The 13,754-nt window shown below is 38.6% G+C and overlaps 1 protein-coding gene across 1 annotated transcript in view; it reads right to left on the bottom strand.

Annotated features, from left to right (window-relative positions):
• Positions 1–13,754, bottom strand: part of IL13RA1 (interleukin 13 receptor subunit alpha 1) — a 65,233-nt gene that overhangs the window by 7,059 nt on the left and 44,420 nt on the right. The window contains exons 9-10 of the mRNA XM_005594443.4: positions 12,396–12,492; positions 9,814–9,898 (exon numbers count right to left, since the gene is read on the bottom strand). Of these exons, the coding sequence (XP_005594500.1) occupies positions 9,814–9,898; positions 12,396–12,492 (182 nt within the window). The remainder of the gene's footprint in view (positions 1–9,813; positions 9,899–12,395; positions 12,493–13,754) is intronic.

Raw genomic sequence — 13,754 nt, 5'->3', positions numbered from 1 at the left:
AAAAAAATACAATGTTTTTTGTTGTTGTTGTTGTTTTAAGACGGAGTCTCACACTGTTGCTCGGGCTGGAGTGCAGTGGCATGATCTTGGCTCACTGCAACCTCTGACTCCAGGTTCAAGCGATTCTCTTTGCCTCAGCCTCCCAAGTAGCTGGGATTACAGGCGCCTGCCACCAAGCCTGGCTAATCTTTTTGTATTTTTAGTAGAGATGGGATTTTGCTACGTTGGCCAAGCTGGTCTTGAACTCCTGACCTTGTGATCCATCTGCCTCAACCTCCCAAAGTGACAATTTTTTAAAAAATAAAAAATGTTTAAAATTAAAGAATAAAATAAAAATGAGTCACAGAATAATATTTTTACAGAATTAAAACATAACAGAATGTATATCCACAAAACAGATGAAAACTATAATCTAATATTTCAAAACTAGCTGAGGTATGTTAAAAAAGTTACATGATATGAAAAAAAGTAAACAATGTAGAAGAATATATTAAAAGTCAATATAAACAACTCAGAAATGGGATGACAAAACTCACAGGAGAATTAAAAGTAAAAGAAGGCCAGGCGCAGTGGCTCATGCTTGTAATCCCAGCACTTTGGGAGATCAAGGTGGATCACTTGAGGTCAGGAGTTCGAGACCAGCCTGGCCAACACAGTGAAATCCCATCTCTAATAAAAATACAAAATTAGCCAGGCGTGGTGGCACGTGTCTGTAATCCCAGCTACTTGGGAGGCTGAGGCAGAAGAATCACTTGAATCTGAGAGGCGGAGTTAGGAATGAGTCAAGATCGCACCACTGCACTCCAGCCTGGGCAATGGAGTGAGACTCCATCTCAAAAAATAAAGTAAAATAAAATAAAAGTAAAAGAAAATAATCATTTCAAAATTGAAGACTAAGCTAGAAGAAACACAGGGCAAATAAACACAACATATCATCAGATAAGACCTTAAAGAAACAGATAAAAAGTAGGATTTTTTAACAAAAACGAAATGAAGGTGGATGAAAATTATTCAAGAGGATGTGAAAGGACTGAACGGGCTGGGTGCAGTGGCTCACACCTATAATCCCTCAACTCTGGAAGGCCCAGGTGGGGGAATAACTTGAATCCAGTAGTTCAAGACCAGATTGGGCAATATAGCAAGATCGCGTCTCTAAAAAAAATTTTAAAATTAGCCAGGCATGATGGCACATGCCTGTCCCAGCTATTCAGGAGGCTGAGTTGGGAGGATCACTTGAGCCCAGAAGTTGGAGACTGCAATGAGCTATTATGGTGCCACCATACTCCAGCCCAGGCAACAGAGCAACACCCTGTGCCAAAACAAAAAAGAAGATGTGAAAGGTCAAAGAAAACACGGGAACAGAATAACTAAAATCTATAAGTGAAGAAACTTTTACTAAAATTTAAAAAACCAGATCTAAAATTACATACTGAGAAAGCACACTACATACTGCAGAAAATCACAACACCAACACGTATTCTGGTAAAATTATTGGACTTTGAAGAAAAAAATCCTTTGACAACCAGACAAAAAGACCAAGCGTTTTAATACAGGAGGAAAATTATATTGTCTGCTGACTCTGACAAAAACATACTATGCCAGAAGAAAATGGATGACACATTTAAGATACGCAAGGCAGGACGTATGAGCCATGGATTTTATATCTTGCCAAAATGACTTTCAATGATAAAGGTAGCCAATTCCATCAATTGGTAAATAATTCAGGAAATGCTGGTCCCATGAATCCTTCCTGAGAAAACTTTCGAGCTTCAAACAACCCAAATGACTGGAGCAATGTTGACATAAAAAATGGTAGTGAGCATCAAGTGTATCTCCACACATTGAAGTAAGACTCAATGAGGGATCTATATGAGGACACCCACAATGGAGATGCTCAACAACTTCAAAAATGGAGAGCAAATGGGGAGAGCATATGGAAAAATAGCTTTTCAAACATCATTTAAAATTATTTTATAATATATCAAAAGTTCAGAAATTCTTTTAATTCTCATTTGTTATATTCAAATACAATTCAAGATGACAGTGTTATTAAGACATATAGTAAAGGTTCCGTAAGTATGACCTATTGTTATTGTGGTTGCTATTACTCCATTTATTACTAAAGATATTTCAGTTTCCCTATGTTGTTCACATATCATTAAGATAGTTTTATCTGGGTGACAGGATTAAGAGTGATTTTGTTTTTCTCTCTTGATTATCTCTAGGTCTATACTAAATGTATATTGCTATATATATATATATATATATATATATATATATTTTTTTTTTTTTTTTTTTTTTTTTTTTTTGAGATGGAGTCTCATTCTTGTTGCCCAGGCTGGAGTGCAGTGGCTCAATCTCGGTTCATTGCAACCTCTGCCTCCCGGGCTCAAGCGATTCTCCTGCCTCAGCCTCCCAAGTAGCTGGGACTACAGGCACGCATCACCATGCCCGGCTAATTTTGTATTTTTAGTAGACGAGGTTTCGCCATGTTGGCCAGGTTGGTCTCGAACTCCTGACCTCAGGTGATTCGCTTGCCTCAGCCTCCCAAGTGATCAGAAAAAAAAAAAAAAGTTAAAAAATGCATGAAAGTATAGTGGTGAAGTATATATATATGTGTGTGTGTGTGTGTGTGTGTGTGTGTGTGTGTGACATGGATTTTTCATAAATTAAAACTGTATAACTATTAAAAATGCACCCTGAAAATTACACTTTTGCTTCTGGGCATTAGACCCAACACTTGGCTGTGCTGAACAAGAAAAAAGCAATTTGTTTTAATGAGGTGAACGCTACAACAGAAGGGGCTTTTCAGAATACATTAATCTTTCTGATTGCCTTTTTTCATCCCCAAAATTGGAATTACTCTCATTTCCACCCTTTATCAACACAGTGGCCTTTTCCTGAGTACTGCTTCTATGAATATGTCCATGTGAGGTAAAAGAAATAAATGCAATGGCTCTTTCCTGCTATTCAATTATGTGAATTATACACCTGTCTAATTTTAAAACCCTTTGAACCACTTGTAGGAAAAAATAAATAAATCCACACAATTACCAGTCCAAAATTCAATCCTTACTGCCAATTTTAAAAACAAAGTAATCAACAACAGAGTAATGGCCAAAGATGAAAAACATCATAGATGAAGAAAATCAGTGATTAGGGGGCTTACACAACTGGTTTTCAGTTGGTAATTATCTGAGCCCAGAAAAACAGCATGTTATATAGGCTTTTACATTTTAAAGGCATAAATTTGGTAGTACAACGAAACATCAAGTCTCAATTTAAGATTACTTTCAAGATTTGGAAAAGATGTTTTCCAGAGTGGATTGCCTATAGAAGTGAAGACAGCTTCATGTACCTTAGCCCCATGCAAAAACACTGGCCTTGGTATACAAGTCTACCTATTTCATGCCCCAGTCTTTAGATTACCATTCAAAACAGAAAATTATACAAAATGAATTGTAGATCTCCACACCTTAAAATCATTGCAACTTGAAAAAGAACAAGTTGAGGCTCGGCATGGTAGCTCATGCCTGTAATCCCAGAACTTTGGGAGGCCAAGGCAGGCAGATCTTTTGAGCCCAGGAGTTTCAGACTAGCCTGGGAGACATGGCAAAACCCCATCTCTACAAAAAACAAACAAACAAACAAACAAACAAAAAATAGCTGGCCGTGGTGGTGCACACCTGTAGTCCCAGCTACTTGGGAGGCTGAGGTGGGAAGATCACTTCAGCCCAGGAGGTTGAGGCTGTAGTGAACCATGATCGCACCACTGCACTCCAGCCTGGGCAACACAGTGAGATCCTGTCTCAAAAAAAAAAAAACAATAAAACAAGTTGAATGTGGTGGTATGGAGAGGAACAACTTGGTACTATCTGAGGTGTCTATTAATCTAACTCCTCACCTTAAAAATTGACAAAGGGAAATAATTAAATATGCATCTTGTCTTTTTAGTAGGAACTAAATTTCAGAACAACTAAAGAGCTCAGTTGATGACTGAAAGCAGCACTTTATAGATAAGTGCCAGCTGATAAGTGTAGAAATGGGCCAGGCATGGTGACTCATGCCTGTAGTCCCAGCACTTTGGGAGGCTGAGGAGGATCGCTTGAGCCTAGAAATTGGAGATCAGCTTGGGCAACATAGTGAGACCTCGTCTCTACAAAAGAAATTTAAAAATTAGCTGAGTGTGGTGGCACATGACTATAGTCCCAGCTATTCAGGAGGCTGAGGCAGGAAAATTGCTTGAGCTCAGGAGGTTGAGGCTACAGTGAGCAGAGGTTGCATCACTGCCCTCCAGCCCCAGTGACAGAGCAAGATCCTGTCTCAAAACAAACAAACAAACAAAAGTAAATGTAGAAATGACAGAAAGAGAAAAATTGTAATATTCAACCCAACCCCTAAGGAAATTACTGATTCAAGCAATGATATCAACTGATGTAAAAAGCATTAGCCGAAGACTTGACAAGGTGCTAGCATAACACTACACAGATTATCTGTGTTGAAGCAACAGGGGAAATAAGTGCAGATGGCAGGAGGGGACATGCTATTATCACCTTAAATATAGTGGTCAATCTCAACCACTGTGTTAGTGGTCAGTGGTGAGACGACTGGATAATATCTGTCTCCTGACAATTTGGGCAGTTGGAAATACTTGAATATGGACTGAGTATTAGATGAAATTAAGGAATTAATAATTTTTAAAGTACAGTGATGCTATTTTGACTATGTAGGAAAGCATTCTTAGTTTTTAAAGATAAACACTGAGGCTGGGCATGGTGGCTCACGCCTGTAATCCCAGCACTTTGGGAGGCCAAGGCAGGCGGATCACCTGAGGTCAGGAGTTTGAGACTAGCGTGGCCAACATGGCAAAACCCCATTTCTACTAAAAATACAAAAATTAGCCAGGCATGGTGGCACCACCTGTAGTCCCAGCTACTCGGGAGGCTGAGGCAGGAGAATCACTTGAACCTGGGAGGCGAAGTCTGCAGTTAGCCGAGATCCTGCCACTGCACTCCAGCCTGGGTGACAGAATGAGACTCCATCTCCAAAAAGAAAAAAAGATACACACTGAAGTAAAAAAATAATAATCAGCAGTATTTGGATGTTATCCCCATGTTTTAAAAAGCTCCTTTCTGATCAGGAATATAAAAATGGCACAATGCTGAAAATAAGAATTGGTTTCCAAGAAGCAGGGGGAGAATAGTTTTTTTTTTATGGATAAAAGAAATGCAGATAGAGAGGAGAAGCAATTCCCTCTGCAACTCCCCTTACCTCCCCTCAATATGGCCAACAGCCCAATTAGTCATAAGGAAAAGGCAAATAGCAAAGCAACAGAAAGAAATGCTGTTGGCCAAAACGTTACTACAGTAATGAACAAAACATCATCAAAACACGAGTAACTTTAAGGAAAACTATACTGAAGATTTAATTTATTTATGGCCATAACTAAAAAGTTGTCCTATAAGAACAACTACTAATGGTGCAGTGTGGAAGAAAAGAGTGTTTAAAAAAGAACAAAGATTATTTATTTGGATTGGAAGTTGGTAACTTTGGGCTATATGGGTTCTAGTCCAGGTTTTGCAGTTGCCTCTCTATGTGACTGATAGAGTTTGGATATATGTCCCTGTCAAATTTCATACTGAATTGTAATCCCCACTGTTGGAAGTGTGGCCTGGTGGGAAGTGTTTGGGTGATAGGGATGGATCCCTCATGGCTTAGTGCTGTCATCACAGCAGTGAGTTCTCATGAGAGCTGTTTGTTTAAAAGTGTATGGCACCTCCCACCCCCTCTTGTTCCCACTCTCACCACGTGAGATGCCTGCTCCCCTTTCACTTTCCACCATGACTGTAAGCTTCCTGAGGTACTCACCAGAAGCAGATGCTGGCACCACAGTTCCTTTGAAGCCTGCAGAACCATGAGCTAATTAAACCTCTTTCATTTATAAATTACCCAGTTTCAGGTATGTCTTTATAGCAATACAAGATTGGCTTAAAACAGTGACAGTCCTTAAGAAACTTCTCTGTGGCTCCTAATGTCCCCATCTCGGGAGATGAGTGAGAATCTCGAGTTTTGAACATTTATAATTAAAGGGAAATAGTTAAACATGTCAACATCCACCTCATTAGATGACCTCTAGGGCTATGTTCATTCAATAATTCAATGATGCTAGAAGTAAAAGAATATGCAGCATATGCCATTTGGTTAAAAGCAGACATAAAAATTTGTTCTCTTACCCTTCCCCATCTCTGGAATTTTTATTATACTTTTAGTTTTAAAGAACTGATTTTGTTTAATGGTCTGCAATGGACAAAACAAAAATACCTTGTGCTTTTAATGGCCCATATTGTCAGTATACCTGCGTCACCAAATTACAGAATTATCTGACTCATCGGGACAGAAACAACATATTATCCTCTAGACAGCAAATTGAAAAAAGCAATTTTCCCATCTCTGAGAAAGATAATTGATCTGATTTTGCTGTCAGTGTTACCATCATTCACTCTATTACTCAGACTTGAAAACTTGAAATTATTTTTTACTCTCCCTACCTCTCATCACCCACACAGACTCACCAAATCATAATGAGTTGATTTCCTTTAATAATGTCTCTTACGTCAATCTCCTCTGCTACCTCCTAAGTTCAAGTCCCTATTATCTCTCAGACCTGGATGACTACAGTGTTTTCTTTTTCCCTTAATGACTTGTACAGGGTTTCTTTTATTATAAAAGTAGTACATGCTCACTATAGGCAATCTGGAAATTTTAGAAAGGTAGAGAGAGAATAATATCAGTTACCCACAATCCCTTTGCCTAGAAATGATCATTCATTCAGACCCATTTCCTTCCCCTCATTCTATGTATATATTAAAGCATTTTTAATAAAAATTATGATTGTAATACACATGTTTATAGTCTGTTTCTTACTCCTGTATCTTGAGTATTTTGTTATAACATTAAATGCCTTGAAAACCTAATTTTAATTTTTTTAAACTAATTCTCAATTGTTATGTTTCACTGGCTTCTAATTTTTCATGTTAAAAGCAAATGCTGCATTGACCACTCTTGTGCCACTGTTGGATTATTTCCTCAAAATTGGTCCCAAAAGTATAATCATAGGCTCAAAGATTCCTGTTACATTTTACCAGTTTGCCCTCCAGAAAGGATATCTATCATTTTACAGGCCCACCAGCAGCAGTGCATGAAAAGTGCCATTAATATACACAAGACATGCCAATATCTTCCCATTTAAAGCTATTCATAATATAACCCCAAATCTTTTTCTCAGAAATCCCCTATCCCAACCCTCTACTTCTGTCATACAGACGTCTTAGAAGATGGTGAGGTTCTTCAGGACAGGCATTCTATCTTACAAGAGGCAATGCAGCCTAGTAGAAAGACCAAGAGAAGTCTAGCATAAGACAGCCCTGGGTCAAATTCTACCTTACCACCAACTAGCTGTGTGACTGCAACTAAATTGTTTAACCTCATTGGGGCTCCATTTCCTCATCTGTAAAATAATACCAACAGCATCTTCTCCACAGGGTGGTTATGAAGATTCAATAAGGTAATATAGGCAAAGCACTTAATACATAATAGTCTGACACACAGCAGACTTTCAATAGCTGGTTAAAGTTGTTAGAGTACAATTCCCAACCTCCAGCATCTATCACAGCTGGTGAAATGACGTAAGAGACAGGGGTAAATATCTTTATCAGTGATTTTCAAAGTGTGGTCTACAGACTCTCTTAGCGGGACATGGATCATCTGCGGGCTCCTGTTAAATATGCAGAGTCCTAGAACTCGTCCCTGACCTGCCAAATCAGGTCAGGTCAGGGGATTGGAAGTAGGGTCCAGAAATCTGTATTTCTTATAAGCACTCCAGTTGATTGTGACTCAACTAAAGTTGGAGAACCATAGTTATCATACTCGCTCCAGATACGGCATACAATGTCCTTATCAGGTACCTAACTTCTGGATCTACATGCCCTGACTCCCAGGGTCTGGCAGAGTTATCTACTGTCTGTGAAGATGACCTGGTGAAAAAGTGATCCAAATGAATCCTCCTCTGATAGCATATATGCCTCTCTGCCTTCCTTCCCTAACCAAATATCATCACTACCATTGAGAATTGCCCATTATTACAATAATTATTTGGGAATTAAAGACAAAAATAAATTATCATCAATAGTAATACTAATCACTAACACTTATTAAGCACTTACAATGTACCAGGTAGGCTAAGCCGTTTCCATTTAATCACCTGTTGGGTATTAAATTAACTTAATCCACATAACAACACTATGAGGCAGGTGCTATTGTTACCTCCGTTTTACTAATGAAAAAATTGAGTCACAGAGAAGCTAAAAAAATTATCCAAGGTCAAAAAGATGGTAAATGACACAGCAGGGATATGAATCCAGACAATCTGACTCCAGAAACCAGGCTATTATCTACTATGCAGTACTACTTCCCTAAATTAACTGCCCTATGCTTGTTATTATTCCTTTAAGATATACATAATGATAATAATATTTATTTCACTTAGTGTTTTTATTATTTCAGTAGGGTGGATGATAAAGTTGAAATCTAACTTTAGTTGGATTTATCACAGAAGCCTCAAACCCTTTTGTTCCCATAATGTCTTAAGTTTTCTAGCCACAAATTCTAGCATGAGAGTCTGCAGGAAACCAACTATAACAGTTGGGGTAGGGCTGCTCCATTTCTATGTCTCTGGAGTCTAGCCTTCCAAGAAACAACATGAACACAACGCATTTCAATTGCTTACCCTATGTTTATATATCCCCACATCAAGTTTTTTAAATTATCCAAGAGTCAGAAGGCCTGCTCATTAGGCTAGCTTTATAAAGGAGGCCCTCCCTCCTGCATGTTTTGATAAAATATGTCCCCTAACCAGAGAGAGAATGGAGTCCAGTCATATAAGATGAGCAAAGTATTCTGAAGACTTCTTCACTGGTATGCATGGCCTCAGATACTATATTTTAAATCAGCTCTTCTTCAAATTTCTAAAAATAAATTGTACTTTAGAAGAACCAATTTCAAAATGAAATTCTGATACATGCTACAACATGAATGAACCTTAAAAACATTATGGTAAATGAAATAAGCCAGACACAAAAGGACAAATATAGGAGGTATCTAGAATATTCAATTCATAGAGACAAAAAGTAGAATAGAGGCTACCAGGGGTGGGAGGAATGAGGGGATGGGGAATTATTGTTTAACAGGCACAGTTTCTATTTGGGATGACGAAAAAGTTCTGGAAAGAGATAGTGGTGATGGTTGCACAACTTACAAATGCATTTAATGACACTAAACTGTATACTCTTTTTTTTTTTTTTTTTTTTTTTTTTTAAGAGAGTCTCGCTCTGTCACTCAGGCTGGAATGCAGTGGCATGATCATGGCTCACTGCAATCTTGAACTCCTGGGCTCAAGGGATCCTCCCACCTCAATCTCCTAAGTAGCTGGGACTACAGATGCATGCTGCTGCACCCGGCTAATTTTTATATATTTTGTAGAAACAGGATCTTGCAAAAAAATACAGAAATTAGCTGGGTGCAGTGGCATGCTGTCCAGGCTGGTCTCAAACTGCTGGCCTCAAGTGATCCTCCTGCCTCAGCCTCCCAAAGTGTTGGGATTACAGGCGTGAGCCGCCATACCCAGCCTGTATACTTAAAAATGCTTAAAATAATAAATTTTATGTTATGGATACTTTACCACATTTTAAAAAAATCCCATAGCTTCCAAAACAAAACAAAACAAACAATTTTAAGCCCCATGAAATCTGTTCTTACCAGAGTATCATCATTCTGGTCTCCAAACATTTCTTTAAAAATCTTGCCAGGATCAGGAATTGGAGGGAATATAATGATCTTGAGCCTTTAAGAAAACAGAGACATTTTGATTCAAACCTTCCAGTCCATAGCAGTGTCCCACATAAATACCACCATATTAAAAGAAGGCACAGACAAAAGACATGGTACACAAGTCATCTTTATTGACAAGGCAGTTGTGAAGAAATTTCTAAAATAGGGTACACAAAAATCAATGTTCTAAGGTCATTAAGTTCCACTCTTGCCCATAGGTGGAGCACAGGGGCCATCAGAATAAGTGAATTACTTATACGCTATCATCTAAATAATAATGCTGCTCTACTTTTAATAGACCAGATGGGCACTTGCTGTGTATAATTTTGAAAAAAAAAAATAATCTTCTGAGAACAGGATACATTCCTGTTTCTTTTTTCTTCCAACTTTTCTCCATTTTCCAATCTTATAGCACCCTTTAATGGGCTTGCCTCCATCTCCCAGTGAGTGTCCATGGATGTGCCCCCAGGATTCAGTCTTTTGTCTTCTTGTCTATCTCATTCACTTTATGAGCACTCCCTTCAGTCTTTGGGCTTTAAATCCATTCACATGCCGAGGATTCCCAAAATTAGATTTCCAGCCCAGGCCTCTCCCTTCAACTCCAGATTCATGCACACAATCGCTTATTTAACATCTTTATTTGGATATCTAATAAGCATCTCAAACTTAACATGTGCAAAACTGAAGTCCTTATCTTTCCTCAAACCCAGCTTTCCTCACAGTCTTCTCTGTCTCAGTAAATGGCACCAGCATTCACTCAGTTGCTCAAGCCAAAAATCTAAGAGGTATCTCTGAATCCTCAATTACCCTCATACCTCCACAGACAGGCAGCTATCAGCAAGTCTTATCAATTCTACTCTCAAAATATATACTATTTCTGACCACTTCTTGCTATCTCCATTGCTAACCCCGTAGTATAGGTTATCCTCATCTTTCTGCCAAAACACTGCAATTCCTCTGAACTACTCCATCTGCCTCCACTTTTGCCCAAGTCAGTTCTTCACTCAGCAACTACAATGATCTTTATGACAGTAATTCAGATCATGTGCCAACTCTGCTCAAAACTCTCCAATGCTCCTCATCATGCTTAGAATAAAATCGCAGTTCCTTGCCATGGCCTGTGTGATCTGGTTGGCCAACCTCTGTCCTCACTCGCTGCTACTCTCCACCTTGCACTCTCCACTCCAGCCAAACAAACCAAGTGCATTTCAGCCTTGGGGACTTGGCATTTGCTGTTCCCATGGCCTGGAGTGCTCTTTCCTTGAATATCTGAATGACTCACTCCTTTACATTATTGGGAGTCTCTCCTCAAATGTCACTTCCTCAGAGAGGAGTCTTCTGGCCATCCTACGTAAAATGCACCTCCCTAGCCGTACCCCGGTACTGTCACTTATACTTCTATGTGAAATCATAGTATTTATTATTTATTTTGTGTGTCTGTGTGTATGTGCGTGTGTGTATCTTTCCCTCTAGAATGCAAATGGGGACTTTGTCCTGTTTACTGCTGTAACTTTAGCACTTAGAACACTGCCTGGTTCACAATTCGGCACTCAAAAAATATATATATATGTTGAATCAATGTTGAAATAATGATAAAATATTGGTTCTGGATCTAGCTTAATAACCTTATTCCAACCTTAGTTATTTACTGCAAGAGCAAATAACAGTCCTATAATGAGATAGAGAAAATAATACCTTCTCAAGGAATGGATACCATACATTCATGACAACTTGATGAAGTTCTCTTTCCCACAATATTAAGTAGTAGCCTGCTTTGTATTAATACTAGACAGTCATTTTATTAGTAATGGTCTCCATTTCTAAAACTTCATTCCAAGAACTACTGACTAACTTGATAGATTAGGTATTTGAAAGAGTATTAAGTGAACATAGGACCTATTCAACAATCCTAAACACATGCAAAGGGAGCCATGCTTGAGCAGGGAGCCCTGGAAAACTAATCCAACGCATTTTTCATTAGAAAGTGGGCATAGTGGCCAGGTGTAGTGGCTCATGCCTGTAATACCAGCACTTTGGGAGGCTGAGGAGGGTGGATCACTTGAGGTCAGACATTTGAGACCAGTCTGGCCAACATGGTGAAACCCTGTCTACTAAAAACACAAAAAATTAGCCGGGCGTGATGGTGGGCACCTCTAATCCCAGCTACTCGGGAGGCTGAGGCAGCAGAATTGCTTGAACCCAGGAGGCGGAGGCTGCAGTGAGCCAAGATCACACCACCGCACTGCACTCCAGCCTGGGCAACAGAGACTCCATCTCAGGGAAAAAAAAAAAAAAAAGAAAGAAAAGAAAGAAGAGAAAAGAAAAGAAAAAAGAAAAGGAAAAGAAAGTGGGCACAGTAATACTTCCTTGTCATGTCATGCTCCCAAAAGCTACTTACAGGCAACATGCTTCTTATATACTGGGCAGACATAAAACACAAGCACTGAGAGTAATAACCATAGCAAACAGGCTATCAGAAACTGCAAAACCTGCCTGGGCAGCTACCTTACCTTTTTAGGTAAAGCAGAAGTACTATGATTGCACCTGCAACGATGACTGGAACAATGAGTAACATGGTTATGTAGAGTGTGGAATTGCGCTTCTTACCTGGAGAATGAAAAGCAAACAGAAGAAAGACTTGAGAAATAAAACCCTTTTAGTAATAAACCAAGCAGCAATTCCATTAGCTAGTAAGATCACAAATATTTCTGCTCCCTCCCCCAACCTATTTTCCCAAACTCTTCAATTATCTTATCTTCTGTTAAATTAATAGTTAAAAAAAAAAAAAAAAAAAAAGTCCTCCTCTGGTGCCTGAACTTCCCTGGGTGAACAAATACCTAAAAGATTACCTGAAATCAGGATATTTTTAAAAAGACAAATATAAGCTTTATTCTCTTTCAAAAACTCAGAGACTAGGGCCTGGAACCATATTGATTAATTTAATCTGAATCAGAATCCCTTAAAATTGATGGTCTCATTTAAACTTTTGTTTGTTTGTTTTGGTTTTTTTGAGACAGAGTCTCTCACTCTGTCACCCAGGCTGGAGTGCAAGAGCACAATCTCAGCTCACTGCAACCTTTGCCTCCACGGTTCAAGCGATTCTCCTGCCTCAGTCTCCCGAGTAGCTGGGACTACAGGTGCACACCACCACACCTAGTTAATTTTTGTATTTTTAGTAGAGATGGGGTTTCCCTATTTTGGCCAGGCTGGTCTCAAACTCTTGACCTCAAGTGATCTGCCCGCCTCGGCCTCACAAAGTGCTGGGATTACAGGTATGAGTTACTGTGCCCAGCCTCATTTAAAATGTTATAGAAATAGACTAACCATTCTAAAAATGACAAAATACATGTTGTTTTCAACTACATAGTAAAAAAATGTAGTAAACTCTCTTATTCAAAATAGAGGAGGGCTGGGCTAGTGAGCTCAAACATTCATAACAAATAAAAATTTCTCTATGTACATATAATAATGTTTTCATAGCCTAAAATCACTATTCAAAAACTGATAGTAAAATTATGTAGTGTTCAGAAGTTGGAAAGCCAACACATTGGAATTATCCAAGTTTTTTTTGGCATATGTAATAATGGCATAGAATGTCTTAAATCATGATTGTCCCAGAAGATCTGAGACAGATGTCAGTGACATGCACATTGTCCATTGTTCAGTAACTTTCAAAGAACTAGAACAGACTAAACTATGTAAACTATTCAATACAATTCGATATTTCTTAACTGATTAAAAAAAAAACAACTTCAAGATCTTGCACTGCTTTAAAGGAAGGAGTATAAACGAATTAGTAGTAACTGGAAAATAGTTATAATAGACAGCAGGCACTGAATAATTCTGTCTGACAAATACCAAATAACTGC

Source organism: Macaca fascicularis, chromosome X, assembly GCF_037993035.2.
Source record: "Macaca fascicularis isolate 582-1 chromosome X, T2T-MFA8v1.1".
NCBI lineage: Eukaryota > Metazoa > Chordata > Mammalia > Primates > Cercopithecidae > Macaca > Macaca fascicularis.
This window is presented reverse-complemented; position numbering and strand designations above follow the sequence as displayed.